Source organism: Corvus cornix, chromosome 17 (assembly GCF_000738735.6).
Source record: "Corvus cornix cornix isolate S_Up_H32 chromosome 17, ASM73873v5, whole genome shotgun sequence".
Taxonomy (NCBI): domain Eukaryota; kingdom Metazoa; phylum Chordata; class Aves; order Passeriformes; family Corvidae; genus Corvus; species Corvus cornix.
In genome coordinates, this window is record NC_046346.1 from 2,216,716 (window position 1) to 2,233,973 (window position 17,258).

Genomic DNA, 17,258 nt, shown 5'->3' on the forward strand with positions numbered 1-17,258 from the left:
GCTGCCCCGTTCCTCAGTGTCCAAGGGCAGGCTGGACAGAGCTTGGAGCACCCTGGGATAGTGGGAGGTGTCCCTGCCCATGGGAATGAGATGGGCTTTGGGTTCCTTCCAACGCAAACCATTGTGAGATTCTGTGGCAGGGACAGAGGGCAGGGTGGAGCAGCCCTTCCCAGGGCTGGAGGTTGTACCTGTGGCTGTGCTTCCACAGCCTGGATGGTACCTCCCTTGGGATTCACCTGCTCCCTCTTGAAGCCACTGGTACCTTCTGCTTCCACAAGAGGATGGGACTTGTGTGATGCAGCTGCTCCGTGACAGAACACGCTGCTGCTCCTTTGAGCTGCTGCCCTGTGATTTCCCTGCCCTCCTACAGCTCCTGTGATACTCCTGCTCCCTGGTTGTCCGCTCTGATTTTATCTGCTTTTCATCACGTCTCTTTTCAGGCTAAAGACTCCTCCTGGTCTATTTGGCCTCGCCTTGCACAAAACACTTTATAACCCACAGTTATCTCTGATGCCATTCTCTGTGCTGTTTCATCTCTGAGGAGGGGAGCCAGAAATGTGTGTGACTCCATGGTGGGCTTGTCTGGAATGAAAATCCTTCCCTGACATTTGGGGTTTTGACCACCACTGAGAGCCGTTGGCTTTGTGGCATCATCCACTGTGACTCTGGCTCTTTTCTGAGTGCTGATTTGCACTCAGACCTCTTCGTGCCTGTGCAGGAAGATGATTGTCCCCCTCTCCCTTTGGATCAGTTGGAATTTACTGATGCTAATTTTTGTCTGACATTTTATCCTGAGGTCGGTCAGTGCCACAAGATCTTCCTGTTTACAGTCTGGCTTTGGCTTGGCTACACCAGATAATTTGCAGTCATTCCCATCCCTTCTGAAGCCACGGAACAGTGGAGAACCTTGTGGGACCCCACTGATATTTGCTTCAGCACCCCCCTTCTGTTTTTCTCCTGCCTTCCAACCCAGGAGACATCTCCCCTTCATCCTATCACATCCTGGCTTGGCAGGTGTGTTGACAAACCTGCCTCTTGGGGGTTTATTTCTGCAAGACTTTGTATTTTTGAACAGTGTGAAAAGACTCTTCCTCCTCCCACGTCCCTCTATTATCTTCTGCTTCCATAGCAGGGGCTGTTCTGCAGGAGTCTGGAGCACGGAGAAGTTTTTTCTCCACACTCCAACCCTTGCTGCTTGTAGCAGCTTGGGGCTGGGCAGAAGGGAGGATTTTCCCAGCAGTTTATTAGCAAGAATTAGCACTTTCCTCATCTTGCAGCCTTTCTATTTTCACGTGAGCCTGTAAGCTACTGGGCACTGACAAATGTGGCAGAGGATGTAACAGCTTGGGGTGAGGGGGAGTGAGATATCGCCAGGATTGCGTCCCTTGGGATATCATAGACACAGGCAAGGGTGGAGGGTTGGTTATTGGCTCTCCAGGAACAGCTCTGGAGGCTGTGGCAAGGGAATTGTTCTCTTTTTAGTTTAATAATCTGTTTAGGTTTAAGATTTGTCGTGGTTGGTTGGCATGAATCATGAGCCTGGTGCTATCCCTGCGTGCTGCAGCACCCTGTCATTAAAGGCTGGGCGGTTTTCCTGAGGAGTCTGCTGTGCACAGCCTCCGAAATCCCCAGTGGGACTGGCGGGGCCTCGCCCTGAGGGATTGTTTCTCTGCCAGTGAGTCCTGGTTGCTTCATTTCTTGAGCACTGGGGTTGATTCAGCTTTAAAAGAATTTGCACGTGCTCCCAGGCCACCCTACAAACCCAGCGCTGGGATACGCAGAAAAAGGGTGATGTCCCTGCTGGGAAAGGGCGGGACACTCCGGGAAACCTCAGCAAGCAGAGATGGGGCCTGGTGTGATCCATAAATAGCCCTGATGGCTGAGTCAGGAGTTTCCTGGCAGGGTTGGTGACCTTGGCTCTGCAGGCTGAGCGTGTTTGGGGTTTGCCCCTTCTCCCGAGGCTGATCCTGGGTGAGGTGCTGGGAACGAGGCCCTCGGAGCCCTGTGCTCAAGGACATTGGGATGGGGAGCAGAGCTGTGTCCTTAGGAAAGCAGGCTTGGGATGATGTGCTGCAAGTGATCAGCTGAGCTAATTTGCATTTTATTTGCATATTTACACAACAGAATAAACTGGTTGCAAGTCAAAGAATCACAGAAGGGTTTGGGCTGGCAGGGACCTTAAAGATCATCCAGTTCCAACTCCTGCTATGGACAGGGCACCTTCCACAGACCAGATTGGTTCTACCAGACCTTGCGCTGCTCCAGTTGGTTTTTCTTTTGATACCACTTAGTACTGCCAGGAAAACATGAGGAGGCCCCAGCCCAGGCCTGAGGAGCAGGAGCTGGTCCCCTCACCTGCCAGGAACCCAGGATGTGCAGGATGAGCTTTCCCTCCCTCCTTTCTCTCGGTGTTTTTTGGGCTTTGCAGTCACTAGGGACATCAGCATGGCTTGTTTGCCTTTATGCCTGCTGGGAACCCCCAGCACTGCCAACCCTTCCTGATGGGATGCTGTGGAAAAAGGGGATGGCTGTGGGTCACTCCCCCTGGATCCCTTCCCTTGGCAGGGCCACCAGTGCTAAGTTTCTCTGGGACTGGGGATGCCGAGCTGCCTCTGCCACTCGTGTGCTTTGTGTGCTGCTGTGGGATCAAAGAAGAGGGAAAAGGCTTCTCTGTGGGCTGTGGCTCCTGCGAGCTCTGCCCTGTCCCACAAAACATTCGTGTGCACCAGGCCAGAAGGGATGGGGAGATGTGGGGCTGAACTGCTAATGCAGGGCTGTCTAAAGAGAAAAGCGGCTCTGGACCTGGAAGGTACAATTTCTACTTTTATCTTCTAGAAAATAGCATTTGCCAGCGGGGGAAAGGCTTGTGGAGCTTTGCACTGACTCACTCTTCCTGTTCATTTTCCACGTGAAACACACAAAATGCTAATTTCTCCGTGAGGCCTGTGGTGCTAAATTGCCTGTGCTTGTTGGAAGCGATGGATGGATTTGTCACAGGGCTCAGCAGCTCTGGAGAAGTTCTGAGCAACAGCAGCTCCTGACGTGGACAGTCCAGCTGTCTGTGGAGATGGGAATTTGGATGCAGGAATTGGATCTGGGAGACAGAGCGCTTCATACATGTGTGTGTATATATAGAGATGTGCAGCTGTTGCACCCAAAACCAGGACTTGGGCCAAAGCCGCTCAGGCTACAAGGGAATAATGACTTGGGTGTTGGGATGGGCCTGTTCACATCCCTCAGAGCTCTTTAAACTCTTAGAATCCAAAACCATGAAACCCACAAGCATCATATGAGTAACGGTGTCTCAATGAGCGGTGACCGTGAGTCACAGTGAGAGCTCTGCAGAGGGAGAGGGGACGGTGGGATGAGCATCTGGGGCTCTTCCTCAACGAGCCAAGACAGAACCAACAGTGACTTGGCTGCTGCTCACAGAGAGAGGTGCTGGCAGGGAAAGCAGCTCTGAAATGAGCACCCAGGCTCTTCCGTGGGGATGTCCCTGCAGGGCAGTGCCTGGGCAGGGGGATGCTGAGCCGGTGTGTGAGGCACACGTGCCATGGGGCCTGTCCCACGTGTGCAGAGCTGCTGCCTTCCCTCCCTGCCTGGTCGTTGCCCTCTCCTCAGCTGTGCTGTGCCAGCTCTGCCACCCCTCCGTGCTAAGAGCAGTGCCAGCCCTGCTGCAGTGGCTGGGAGGGAGGGATGTTCTGCCTTCCAGCCCGGCCCTAGGGACCAAATCTGTGTCCCCACGAACTCCAGCCATTAGGAGACCCCACAGGGATGTCACTCAGAGGGGAAAGAAACCCCAAACGAAAAAGAGAGGGGAGAACAACTGTAACCTGGTAACCAGAAGAGCTGTGGGAGGAGAAACAAACACCAGATGATTGTATATATTTAAATAACTATAGGAAAAGAAAGGGCAGCATTTCCTGTATGGCTTGGCTCCCTGGAGAGGCTTGGAGAGCCTGGGGGTGGCTGGGCTTGCCAAGGATGAACCAGGATGCAGGGCCAGGCTCTGCAGCCATGGCTGGGTCAGGGAGGACAGGACATGGCACAGTCCTTGCTGTCCTGGAGCAGCCTGGCCCCAAGGACCCTCTGGAGAAGTGTCCCAGCCCTTGAGTGCAATCCAGACACTGTCACCCCATGATCATCCGGGCCAGCAGAGCAGCTGGAGACTCCTGCCCAACCAGTGCCCATTTGCTGCCCAAAAGCTGGGTTCTGCCAGCAGATTGCGTCCTGTGTTGGTGCCAACAGCAAGAGAAAGGGCAGACACTGTGTGTGATTCTTGCTCCAGTGTTTCAGCCAGGGATTGTCCTTTCCATCCCGTTAGAGGCACAGGAGGCACAGCAGAATGTGAAGAGAAGTGGCTTGGCCCAGGGAGGGGATGCTGATGTTGGACACGAGGTGCTTGCTTTCCTGGCTGCACATCCAGACTCCCTGGCCATCCTCCTGGGGGAAAGATGGAGTTAGAACAGACGGCTGCCAGCAGGACCTCGTGCCTCTGGCTCCTTCTACAGCTTGGAGTGGGAGAGGAGAGGTTTAGACTGGAGGTTGCTCAAGGACTTGCCCCAAACGTGGGTTCACCTGTTCTCCAGCCCTCAGAAGGAGGAGAGGAAAAGCGTTCCGGGAGGGCCTCCAATAGCTTTTGGTGCTGGCAGAGCAGAGGTGTCAGTGAGTGCTTTGGAGCTCCTGAGGGTGCCTGGCAGGTTTGGGCAGTTCCATCACACAGGTACCACAGCACGAGTGTGGGGTCTGTGATGACCCCGGGAGGTTTGGGATTGGTTTGTGGCGGGAAGCAGGAGGATGCTCTGTGGGTTTTGTGGTGTGCAATGTGCATGAAAGCAGAGGAGGAACTCGGGCTGTGTCCTTCCTCTTCTTTGACAGATGTAGTCACAAATAATAATGGGAATCCTACTGTTCATTACTACAAGCTCCCTGCCTGTGGGTTTCCTCTGAGGCAAAGCTGCCTCTTGGATCTGGGGACCTGACGAGCTCTGAGGAGCTCCAGAGAACACGTGGCACTGCAGAGCCACAGGGAGCTCTGTGGGCTCTCACTGGTCTTGTGCCGGCACTTCCACCCCCGGGGGATGCTGCTGTCAGCAGCGAGGCTCCCTGCGTGTCCCAGGTGGAATCAGCAGGGCAAGAACGTGGCTGGGAGCAGCCCAGGCACAGGAAAGGATTGAAGGACCCCAAGGCAGGAGCGGCTCCGGGGCTCCCGTGTTTGCTGCGCTGGGCGGTGACCGGGTCTGGCTGCGGTTTAATGGGAGCAGAGGCCGGGGGGGGTCTGGTCTGGGTCGCGCACGGTTCGGTCCCAGCTCCCGCGGTCCCAGGAGGCTGAGCAGGGGCGTGTCCCGCTCCCGATGGCTGCGGGGAGCTGGCCAAGCTGGGGGAGAGACGGAGCCGTAGCGAGAGAGTGGAAGAGTGTTGAGGTTTCCATATGCTGACTGCAGCTCGCTTTTTTAGTGGTACATGGTTCTGGAGGAAGGAAGGAAAGGGATGATAAAAATAAAGCTGCGGTTCTGTATTTAGCTATAAACCACTCCAGGATTTTTTTTTTTTTATAGTATTTGAAGACTATGCAATAAATGAGCTTGTTCATGAATTTTTTATTTTATACCACTACAGCTTTGAAGAAGTAGCCAGGTTGCAGTGGCATTTCCATAGCTCAGGATCCCTGTGTTTGGGAGGAGAGGCTGCAAATCCTCTGTGCCAATGTCAGGAGATCTGTGTGCAGTGCAGGAGCACTTTTGTCGACGACATTGATGTGCAACATCTCAAAATCTCTGTGTAATTGATAAAGACATTTTAACAAACAAGCGAATGCAGTGTTTCTTGTAGTGAAGCTTCATCCAGAATAAACAAATGTGCCAAAATTTTAAAATTCTGAATGATTTTGTATGCAAGAATAAGAGAAAATACATTCAAAGTGTAGCTGCGACTGCCAATAGGAGAAGAAACTCAGATGCAAGTAGCAGAAACTGTGTTTCCAGAGCTGCTGATATAATTGGATTTTACTACAGTTTCTAAATGCTGAGAGAGGACAGTGGTAAATATTTGCTTTGTTTCATGAATATGACACATGATCTGAGGCCAGGATTGATGGATTAATTAATCTGGAAAAGAATCACATGGGATTAAAAAAAACAACAGCACCCAAACCCTAAAAGATGGACATTTGATATCCAAGAGAATGGCTGGGCATAGCTGTGAGCATCCATAACGCCCAGAGGGTGCAGGATAAGGATGGACCTCCCTGTCTGGACCCACAGTGGGAGCTGTGGAGTGTCAGACAGGGTGGCAGCTGTGGGTAAAGGTGCCCTTTCCAGGTGGCAGTCAGTGTGTCCGTGGCTGTGCAGCCGGAGCACTCGGCCTTTCCTCTGGGGAAGGAAACGAGGTGCTCCTTTAAACAGGCACTTCATAATCACTGGAGAGCACTGAGTGTGACAGTCTCCTTCAGGCGCAATTATAATCACCCCCATTTGGAGTCGGGCACCTGGCTCCCCACTTTAAACCGTGGTTATAATAAGAGAGTGGATAATTTTTTCAAAATTGCATTTTCCCTCGCTGAAATTTGCATTTCAGGATGCTGCCCTGATGCCCTAGAAACAGCGTGCTTTTGGCCTAATTTGTCATGGTTAAGCTCTAAGAGGAAAGACTTAATTGTGGCTTTCTTTTTTGTGTGCTTAATGTTAGATCCTCGTTTGCAACATGAGCTAGAGGCGATCAGCAAACTTCGGTGTTTGTATCAGTCGACCCAGAGGGAGCGCTTGAGTTGACAGGAGTTTGGCTTGATTTATCTTAAAGACCAAGTTTTGGATCAATGAGTAGCAGAGAATAACCTCCCTGGTGCCCAAGGCCTTGCACAGATGCATTAGTCAGTGCACAGCCTTGGCTGCACTGTGCATATGGCAGCTAAAGGGATTGCAAAGCTCGGGGGGGGGATAGAATTAAGTGGCAAATAACATCAGTGAGAACCATCTGAAGCGCTGAGAGCGAGCAGGGTTGTCTTCTGGGGCTCTGTTCAGCAGAAATTCTGCATGCTGGTTGCTCTTCTGGAAACTTGGGAACAACAGCTGAGCAGGACTTTGGAATCTGGTCAGCTGGGAACTGATTTACAGGGGCCTGAGTTGTTAAAGATAGAAAATGATCTGAGGAGCCTCGGCTCCCATCCCTGCGGCAAATCCCTGGGTATCTGCTCAGTGCCAGTTCAGCAGCCAGCTGCCAGAAGCTCTTTTGCCTGTGTTTAGTTTGTGCAGGGTGTACTGGAGGCAAAGCTGTGGGAAGCTGCTGGGAATGGATTGGAGAGGCTTTGGGTGAGGCTCTTGGAAGTACATCGCACAGGAGTTGGAGTCTTTCAGCTATTTGCTGCCTCACACTCCGAAGTTACATGTGAGGCACAAAGAACCAGCTCAGAGGCACCATTTCTCTTCCAAGCTCTCCCTGTCCTCCCCTCTTCCCACAAAGGGTCTGTGAAATTGGTGTTCCTGTCATGGCATGGATGAACTTCACTGATGAAGCCAAACCAGGAAGGATCAGGACCTTGGCTCCTGCCTTTGGTGTCTCTGCAATGAACAGCTTTGCTGCTTTGTAAAGGGAAGTTTCAGCTCAATCCAAATCTGCTGTGGTCGGTAGCTCGAGCTGACAGGTAGCAGGGTCGTACCCACGTTCTGGCTGATAAATGAGCTTTGAGAAAAGAGACCAAAGAAAGCCCTTAACCCTCTGAAATAACCTCTGAGAGCTGGTTGAGTTTAATCTCCTCTCTGTGTGTAGTGGCCACACACAGCTGTCTTTGAGCCATCACCTTGGGTCTCTCCCAGGCACTGCCATCCCCCACCCCTCGATCGGAGCCACTGGCATGCCAAGGGATGGGTGATGTATCCTCCTGGCCACGACACCTGGCAGCTGGACAGGCGACTGAGTCATCAGCGTTCGTGGTTTCTCATTTAATCCTGGGGCTCTTCAGATGATTTAAGTGCCAGCAGTCCAGAGAGCAGGTTGTGCTTCTGCTTCCAGCACGGCTGTGGAGCCATCGCCTTGCCTGCCTCCCATCCCTACTTTTCGTTGCGGGGGGGAGGCTGGGGGTGGATCTGGGTTTGGCTGTCAGCTCTCGATTATCTTGCGAGCAGTTTTATTTCCTTCCCGGCAACTGGGCTTTGCCATTGGCTCCTCTTGCTCTCCGTCGCTCGCCTGCTGAGCAGCAAATGTCCTGTGCCCGGCGCCGCTCTGCGGGGCGCTCCGGGGGACCGCGCTCCGCGCCCTGCCCGCCCCGCCGGCCCCTCTGCTGAGCCGGCGGAGCCCCGAGCCACCCATGCCCCCGGGGGGAGCGCTCTGCAGGGGGGGCACGGCCGCCTGCCCCGCAATGTAATCGCGGCCGGGGGGTGCGGTGCGTGCGGGGTGCGGGTGGCGCGGGGCCGGCCCCGGGGGAGGCGCTGGGGAGGGCGGCGGGGGCGGGCAGGGCAGGGCTCCCCCTTCGCCCCCCCATCGCCGCTGTCCCCTTCTCTCCCGCAGGCTCTCGTCGCCCGGCGGCTGCGGCGACGGGGACGGCGGCGGGAGCCGCAAGAGCGGGGTCATTCTGGACATCGCCTCCCTGAAGATGACGGAGCTGGAGTCCGAGGTGCTGCCGCTGCCGCCCCGGTACCGCTTCCGCGATCTGCTGCTGGGGGACCAGTCCTTCCAGAGCGACGACAGGTTCGGGGCGCACCGCGGGGACAGCGGGGTGGAGGGCGCGGGGACACCGACCCGCCGGGAGGGACACGCGGACCTGGGACACTGCCGGGGATGGGGACGCGTACCTGGGGTGGGGGGGACACACGTGGGACACCCGCGGAGCCCCCGCTGGGACACCCGCGCGGCGGGGAGGGGACGCGGAGCTCTCCGCGGTGCTGCTCCCGCGGGCGCGGAGCCGACACCGCCCGGCGCGGAGCTCTCCGCGGTGCTGCCGGCGGCTCTCGCGGGGGAGGCTGGGGGGCACCGGGGCGTTCGGAGCCCGCGGGCACTGGGATGTGCTGGCAGGAACCAGCGGCGTGTGGGACCGCTGGGATGTGCGGGTGTGCAGGGGGTGGAGGCCGCGGGTGGCTCGGAGAGCTGGCTCCCGGATCATCTGGGTGCTCCGGGGTGCTGGATGTGCTGGGAGTTGTGGGTGTACTGGGTCAGCAGACGCTACGCTGTGTGGGCAGCTTGCTGAGTCCTGGAGTCCCATGAGGGGCTGGCAAGCAGGAAAAGGGAGCGATGTCTGGGAGAGGGTGTGGGGTGGTGAAGTGAGGGGCTGGTGGAACTCCCTGTGACACCATGTGCGGAATTTGGGCTGAGCACATCGGTTTATTTTGGGGGGGATGGCTCCTCCAGGCTGTTCTTGGCCGCTGTCTTTGCAGCAGGGAGTGCTGATGGTGGCAGGGTAACCCTAAAGAGCTGCTGGGGTTGTGGTGCAACTCTCCCTTCCTTGGGCTGACCACAGGAATGGCCTTTATGTGCTGAGCACCAACCCGCTGTTCCTGGCTGGGATTTATCCCCAGGCTGAGTGAGCAACAGAAGGAATGCCATGAGTGGCAGGTGAATTCCATGGGCAGAGCAGTTAAATGAAGAGGAACGAGCACCTTCCCTTCAACTCTGTTCATATCATAAATACCCAGGAGCTGCAGTGCTAATGGGGAGTCAGGAGGATTTTTATCTTTCCCCACCAATTAATTGCATGATGCAAACAAAGGGAGATGTGATTCTTGTCGGAAAAAACCTTTCAATTACTGGTTAGTCCTTAACTAGCTGCTGTGTGCTTGCTACACCTGCATCAAGGCTTTTGCGCATCTCTCTTAAAAGATAATTTCATTTTTTTAGATGTACAAGTGTAATGCAAAAAAAAAAAAAAAAAAAAAAAAAAAAAAAGAAGTGAATTTGGCTTTGAGACTGTGAATGTGGGTTTTACAAATGTTCTCTATAAGTGTTCCTAACTTTTATCACTGCATAAAATTGGTCTGGCTTGAAAATGAGTCTGCGATCCTGGAGGTTTTAAAGCCCAGATTTCCTTAACAGACACTTAAACATTAATACAGTTTTATGGCACCAGTTGAGAAGTGAACATGAAATTCTGGCTGCAGAAAATGTCTGGATTTCACAATGGTTGTGATATGGCTCATTTGGTCAAGTTTGAGGGTTTAATAGTTTTCGTATTTAAGTATTTGAAAGCATCTGGAATATGGAAGATGGCAATTGCAGATTGTGTTCTTTCTGTATTTCTCTGGTTACACCCCTTAGCCTTCATTTTGCTCTAGATTTGAGTCTTTCTGATTCAGCATCTCTCTTTAATTTTAATGGAGAGATACTCTGGGTCATTTTGTTAATTCATTAGCCTTGTTTCTCAAGAATTCATTAGCCTTGTTCTCGGTTTCACAGGCTTTGTGCTGCTTTCTTTGGTTGTTTGATTCCCCCTTCCTCTGGAAAATACCGCTAATTCCATCGTGTCTGGGAACGCAGAGCTGTGAGCCCACATTTGCTGTTCACTGGAGCCCACTTGACTTCGCTGGGAGCCAAGATGAGCTGTGGGCTTTGGGAAATATTGCTGTTAGGCCTAAGTTCCAGTCCAAGTCATTAATAACAGTGGGACCTTGTGGCTGAATCAAGCTCACTGGTGTAATTATGACTAGTTCATTAGTCTGTTCCAAACCCACTGAATCAGGAGCTGATTTTGGCTGGCAAAGAAAAAAATGAAAAGCAGAAAGACTGTTTGGCTTTGCCGTGCTTGTGGATGATAAGCAGCTCAGAGTTGTGCTTTGAAGTGCTTTGTTACAGCCCTGACAGGGACGTGCTGAGGAAAATTCCCCCACGTAAACCCTGCGGGGAACCATGACTGGTAAAACAGAGCTTGTTGGACTTAGAGGTGTAACACTGAGGGAAAACGCCTGTAATGCTGAATATCTCATTTATTTATGAAAGGAATGCTTAAAACATTTGTGTCTCAAATATCTGCTTTTGAACATTACCCTGGAATGAGAGTGTGCTGCTGGAAGTGAGGAGGTTTCTGGGGTCAGCAAAGACCAAAAGGATGGGAGGCCATAGGGGAGCCCAGGTTTTGCTGCTTCTGGAGAATTAAAACGCTTTCTGTTAGAGATGAATTAGTGCATCCTCATCACAGAGGGTGCTGAATAGACACCAACCCCAGTGGGTGAGGTAAGGGAATGAGGTAATGCTGGAGCTTGAGGAGATGAGAGCTCGTTGGAACAAGCAGATAATTAGAGAGCTGTGGTACAGTAGGAGGAGAGAGTTGTCCAGATAACCTCCGGAACGGAAGGAACTGATCAGTGAATGGGAGGTGGAATGGGTAAATTAGGCTGCTCCTAATTTACTTTTGTTTTTAGAATGTGAAAGATGAACCCGGTCGGTCTAACTGAGCAGGGCTTGCTCTTTGGCAGGTAGACTGATTGACAGGAGAATTAAAATAACACTTTGAACGCCGCGTGGTGGATGCAATAAATTGGCCAGGAAGCAAATAGGAAACGGCTGACTGGAAAGGGAATGTGGGAGGTAAATGGATTTGTGAAACAGAGAGAGAGAAGCCTAATGACAACCAAATCTAGAGTTGTCAAGTTGAAGTGCTCCTTCCAGGATCATCTTACTCATCTTTGGAACTCACTACCATGAGGCGGTGGAAGGCTTTGGGCTTAGCTGTATTTAAATTCCGGCCTTGACATTTCTTCAAGGCAGGTCCTTGGGTTAGAGAAACGGGATTAGGTGTCATTCAGCTCTGAATTTCCAGAGGGTACAAACTGCTCTCAGGGCAAGGATCTGACTGAGAGGGACTGGGAGGTGATTTCTCCTTTGGGGAGGGAAGGTTCTCTTTGGGAACCTTGCAGTCACCTCCGCTGTCTGGCATTAGTCCTGCCTGGTTCAGAAGTTTCTTTCCCTTTTGGAAGGTGCTGTCAATGCCAGTACTGGGAGAAAAATTGATTTGTTCTGCTTGCTTATGGCAGAACTGCATTTCTTACCTCACTGATGTTTTGTGGACATGAGAGCACCCGGAGCCTCAGCAGCAAAGGCAGAGTTTGAGGTGTTGAGCCTGTAGCAAAGAGAAGGTGAAGAACTGGGGGCACAAACACCGCTGGGGCCTGGCTCCCTCCTCACATTCCCGGGTATGGGAATCCTCTGTGCCATGGAGCTGTGGGAGCAAGGCCAGGGGGTGCTGGGGGGAGGGAGAAGGAGCTGAGCACAGCATCCCCTCGGAGCTGCAGGCTGGGCTCTGCCAGCGAGGCTCCTGTTCTGAAGTGATGCTGCAACTGCTGATTAAAGGCAGCTGAGAAAGCACATCTGCTGGATTGATAAATATTGTTTCATACCCCAAGCTGTGGCATCCCTTTGATGTTTGCTGTCCTGACTACGGCAGTTTTTGATCTGCTGCATTCTCTTTTCTTGGACAGTGCTGACAGCTGGGTTGGGACACGTATAAAAAAAAAGCCCATAAATAAAATTAAACTGTATCTCAGAAAAGTGTCATTAGGAGCTTATTTGTTGCCTAATTTAAATAGTCTGAACACTTTCCAGAAAATCATCGTCAGAAGCCACAGTCCTATTTCCAGTAGCAAGAAGTAATGGATGTCACTTTGATTAAGTGCATTTTTCTGAAGCTAATTATCAGCAAGGAATCATTTTGATGGATGAGAATGTTTGGAAAAGCTGCTTGTGCAGAAGAATTCAGCAACATCTCCATAAAATTTTAACATCTCCTATTTCAAATCAAAGATATTTTGGATGTTGCATAACCAAGAAAAGAGGAGCTTGACAACTGGGGCCAATTCTTTTAAGTTTCTGCTTTCAGTTTATTTAGAGTCTGACAACTTCTTTGTCTGTGACCTGACATCTGGTCTTTGCCTCTTTAATTTGTCACTAAGTGGTGGCTGTAAATCCTGGGTCAGATTATGCTTGGCATGAGCAAAGTGAAGTGCTGCAATACCAGCCTTGGAGGATCTTATCCCTGCAGTGTTCCTGCTAACATGCCCCAAGTGACTTCCTCATCAAATGCATCATTACATTAATGGGACTGGGCTGTTCTGTGTTCCCGAGTCAGGTTCCCTGAATATGTCTGTGGCTGAATCCCCACTTCATTGCCATTTGATTGAACGGCCAATTTTCCTCATTTTATTTGGCCGATGCAGATGCTAATTTGAAAACTCCAATTTGTATCCAGGAGTTAGAGACATTTATTTCCGTGCTGGTGAGGTAATGGCCAATATTTTAAGTCACTGCAATGTCTGCTCAGGCTGTAGCATCTGTGCCAGTGAAGGTTTGTACCTGGAATTAGGAGATTCAGCTCTGGTGCCTGTGTGCCACAAAATTCCCCTGAGGAGTGCTCTTCATCCCCCAGCAGTCTGACCCTGTGCTTGTAAAGCAGGCTGGAGGCATTTATTGCTAATAATTCCTTCAACAATGGTGTTTAGACCCATTTCCACCAGCCCTGGGTGCAGAATCTCTCAAGGGACGACTCAGGGATGCTGCCTGAACAAACCAAGTAACAAATGACACAGGAGAAGGTGGTGGAATCCCACACAGGAACTTGGGGGTGCCTCTGTGGCCAGCGGAATTGAATTGCTTCTCCTCTGCTTCTGCCACCTGGCAAAGCGAAATCAAACCAAATTCAATCCTCAGATCCATCTAAGTTGTTGGAGAAGCTGCTGGCCAGGAGCAGCCGGCTGGACACACTGTGCTCCCCCAGAGAGGCTCATTCCTGCTCCTGGATCAAATGGGAACGAGCATCCCAGGCCTCCAGTCCTGCCCACAGCTCTTACGGAGCACAGCGTGGTAGGTCCAGAGCAGCAGAGCTTAGAGCAGGGTAGGGGAAACTCCTGGGGCAGGGTGTTGGTGCTCCTAAATCTGCTGCCAGCCCCATTTGCCCCATGACATGGAGGAATAACCATGAACTCCACATTCCACAGCCCTGTGTGGTGTGGGCACCTCCTCTCCAGCAGCTCCTCAGTCTTAACAAAGGCAAACCCAACATGTGTTGCCCCTGGATTCCTCAGCCCAGCTCCAGATGGGATACACTGGGATGAAGAGCACTGGAAGCCTGTGGCAGCTTTATGAAATTGATTTGGGTTTTCTTGTGTTTGTAGGTTTTTTTAATGATAGCATTCTTAATTGAGGTTTGTTTTTTGAGTTGTTCTGAAAGGCTGCAGGGATGGTTCCCAACGCTGTGTCTTAATTGCTGTGCTGCTTGGAGTTTCTTTAATTGATGTTCCCTTGCAGCTACTGGTGTGCTCTGGTGTCTTCATCTTAAGGCAGGTACCCCTGGCCATTGGCAGGAGTCCTAGGAAAGTTATGAAAGTAATAGAGCAAAGAAGAAATGCGGTTCTCTCGTAATTGTAACTATTATTTTATTTTAAAAAATGGCCATTGCTTTTTTTCAGGGATATTGTTTTCACTGTCAGCAGTGGGCCCTTGCTTGCAATAAAAGTGTGTGCACATAGCAGGCTGGTGGAACGAGCAGAGGTGCCCTGGAGTGCTGCTGAATGCACGGCTGTGCCCTGAGGAGAAGGAAGAACAACATTGATTTTCGGTTATTTAGTGCAATTTAACACTGTGGGCTCAAATTTCCATCCCTCCCTGGGGCGGGTTTTTTTCCCGTTTATTTACTTTCCCTTTGGTTTCTTTTCTGTTTATTGAAAGGGAAAACAGCGTTTCAAGGTGTTGAAGATACCTGAGTGAAGGGGAGCATGAGCAAGGGGGCTGCAGGTGCTCAGCGAGGTGGGCACGTTCCCAGGGGAGCCCCTGGGGCCTGGCATTGACCTTGCTCATGGAAAATTAAACACAAAATGGGCAAAATGAATTGTTTTACTCCCCTCAGCCAGTTGTATGGGACACACTGATAGTCCTGACTGAAAGTTTTCCTGGCAAACAGAGTGCAGAGGGACATGAGCAGTGCTGGAGTCTTGGCTGCTGCTGTGGTTAACTGGGGCAAAGCTCCTTCCATGTGTTCTTGGCATGACACTGAAGCCTGATGGGGCATCGCTGGCTGCTCCTGGTGCATCTCTCTGCCAGGGGCTCCTTGGAGCTCCTGTGCCACTTCAGCCTGCTGGGAAAGGGCAGGGAGGGAGCAGCTCCCACATGAGAGCCAGGGGAACTGCTTGGTTGATGTCAAACCTTGGCAGAGATCTCCCCAGCTCTCTTTAGCACAGGGAGGCATCACGAGTGTGAATCTGTGTCCACAGACCTGCTGAGGCAACGCTGATGTTTGGCATCACAGCAAAGCCCTGTGCCTGCAGGAATCCCCGGGAGTGTCGTGCTGCTCTAGGTGAGGCTGGAAGGTCGGGCTGAGACCAAAGCTGTCACCACTGCTGTAGTGGCAGCACGAGAAACAACTTGGCAGCTGGAGCTGTAATTGCAGAGAATGCATTAAATTTTACTGCTGTGTTTTCCCACTGCTTTCTCTCATCACAGTTGCACCTTTGTTCCCAAGGGGAATAATTTATTGCTGTTCTGATGGTGGTGCTCATTGCTTTTCCTCTGCACAACCTGTTCAGTGCCTGGCTGTGTGCAGGGAGTGCCGGAGCTCGGGAATCCCCCGCTCGCAGCCTCGGGGGACACAGAGGTTCCACTCCCTCTGCACCAGCCCTGTCCTCGTGCCAGCCCTGCTCAGCTGTGAGCTGCTCTCCCTCAGACCCGTACGGTCATGGGAAAAGAGATCACAGCAGAGCCTGAATACCGTGGTTAGTAAGTCCTCCTGTGAGGCATCTCAGATCCTCATTTTGTTGTAGACTGTGCAGCAGAGGGGTTTAGACAGGTATAAAAGGCTGGAATTTGAATCCAGACATCTCTAGTTCTCAGAAGTTCCACCAACAGACAGGACCAATCCTTCACTGCACTATTTTAGCATTGCTTCAAGAGGCAGATGTTGGGCACGTTGCCAGTGAAGCCCTGCAGCGAGCGCAGACTTCCCTGCCACGCTGCATTTTCTTCTGCTCCACTGGCACCTGTCTGGATCCACAGCAGACATGAAGGTGTTCATTTGCAAGTAAATTGCCTCCTCTTGCTCCTGGCGGGCAGCTCAGAGTGGGTCACACAGGCTCTGGGCAAGGCTCTTGCCAGCTGCTCTCAGGGCTGCGCTGGCCACGGTTGCCCACCAAGGCTTGGCAGTGCAGGCTGCTGGAGCAGCCTCCAGTCTCCAAGTCTGGAGATTTCTTCCTTTATCAGTCAATTAATTTGCTGCATTGCTGCAATTAAAAAAAAAATTATCTTTCAGGCGGTTAAGAGTTTAGATTCCGTTGCTACATCACACTTTGTGTAAATTAATAGCATTGAATTTCATCAGCTCTGTGACCTCATTTCCTCTCTTTGTGAAGCTTTTTGTTGCCATTTTAGCAAATTTATGGCTGACTGTTTTACTGCAGGGAGATGATCAAAGTCCAGCCTGCTGGAGCAGGCAGGTCCCTGTGGTGACAGTCTGTGGGGAGGTGGCAGACGCTGCTCTCTCTTCTGTCCCAATGACCTCATTGGAGGTGTCTTAAGATCTCCCCTGCACAGCCAGAGGGTTGGAAGGAGTTTTCAGGGTTGCAGATCCCCTGGCAGGTTCCACATTTCCCCTTTAATTATTCTAGGTAATAAATAATTGATAATGAAGAAGTTTGTGGTGATAGAGTTGAAATACAAGGCCTTGGTGAGCCAGAAATTCCATGGATGTCAGCACGTTCCCAGCAGATTAAAGGAACGTTTCCCAACATTCAATGTTTTCCAAACTTCTCAAACTCAGAAAACTTTTCCTTTCAGGCAGGAGGCCTGGAGTAGTGGGTGAAGCAATGCTTGCAAGCACTTTAAAGAGTTATTTTCTGTTCTAAAACTACCTCAGCCATGTGGTGCAGGGGCAGGCGCACTCTGCCAGGGCCATCCGCGGCTTTCTGGAAGAACTCCAGGAGCTTTGAGTTGGCTTTGCCTCTTCGGACTTGCACCAGGGCCACAATTGCTTGGTTTTGCTTCTGTCTTTCTCCAGACAGACCATCTGGTTCTCTTTTGCTCAGCTTCCTTCAGGAGACAGCCTGGAGCTGTTTGCTGACAGTCAAACAGGACATGGAAGTGGTGTTTTGTGAGTGGAAGGTGCGGAGCAATATTTGTGGATGGACACAACACGTTGGGATTGGGACATCTCCAGGGCCATCCCTCTGTGCTCAGTCCCAACGTGCTGGGTGCCAGCCCTGGGTTTAGGGATGAAAGTTTCTGCAGCCAAATGTATTTTCTGCGTGTTAGGGTACCTGTCATTGGTGCTTCCCCCATGTTTTTCCTGTGAGGCTTTC

General features: G+C 51.6%; 1 protein-coding gene across 8 annotated transcripts in view; it reads left to right on the forward strand.

Annotated features, from left to right (window-relative positions):
• The window catches only part of KCNT1 (potassium sodium-activated channel subfamily T member 1), a 77,405-nt gene that overhangs the window by 4,372 nt on the left and 55,775 nt on the right, over positions 1 to 17,258 (forward strand). For 7 of the 8 annotated variants that reach the window (XM_039561961.1, XM_039561964.1, XM_039561962.1 and 4 more), the window contains exon 2: positions 8,503 to 8,682. In XM_039561961.1, the coding sequence (XP_039417895.1) occupies positions 8,503 to 8,682 (180 nt within the window). Of the gene's footprint in view, positions 1 to 8,276; positions 8,356 to 8,502; positions 8,683 to 17,258 lie in introns of those variants that run through there. The other variant, XM_039561967.1, reaches the window with a different exon arrangement.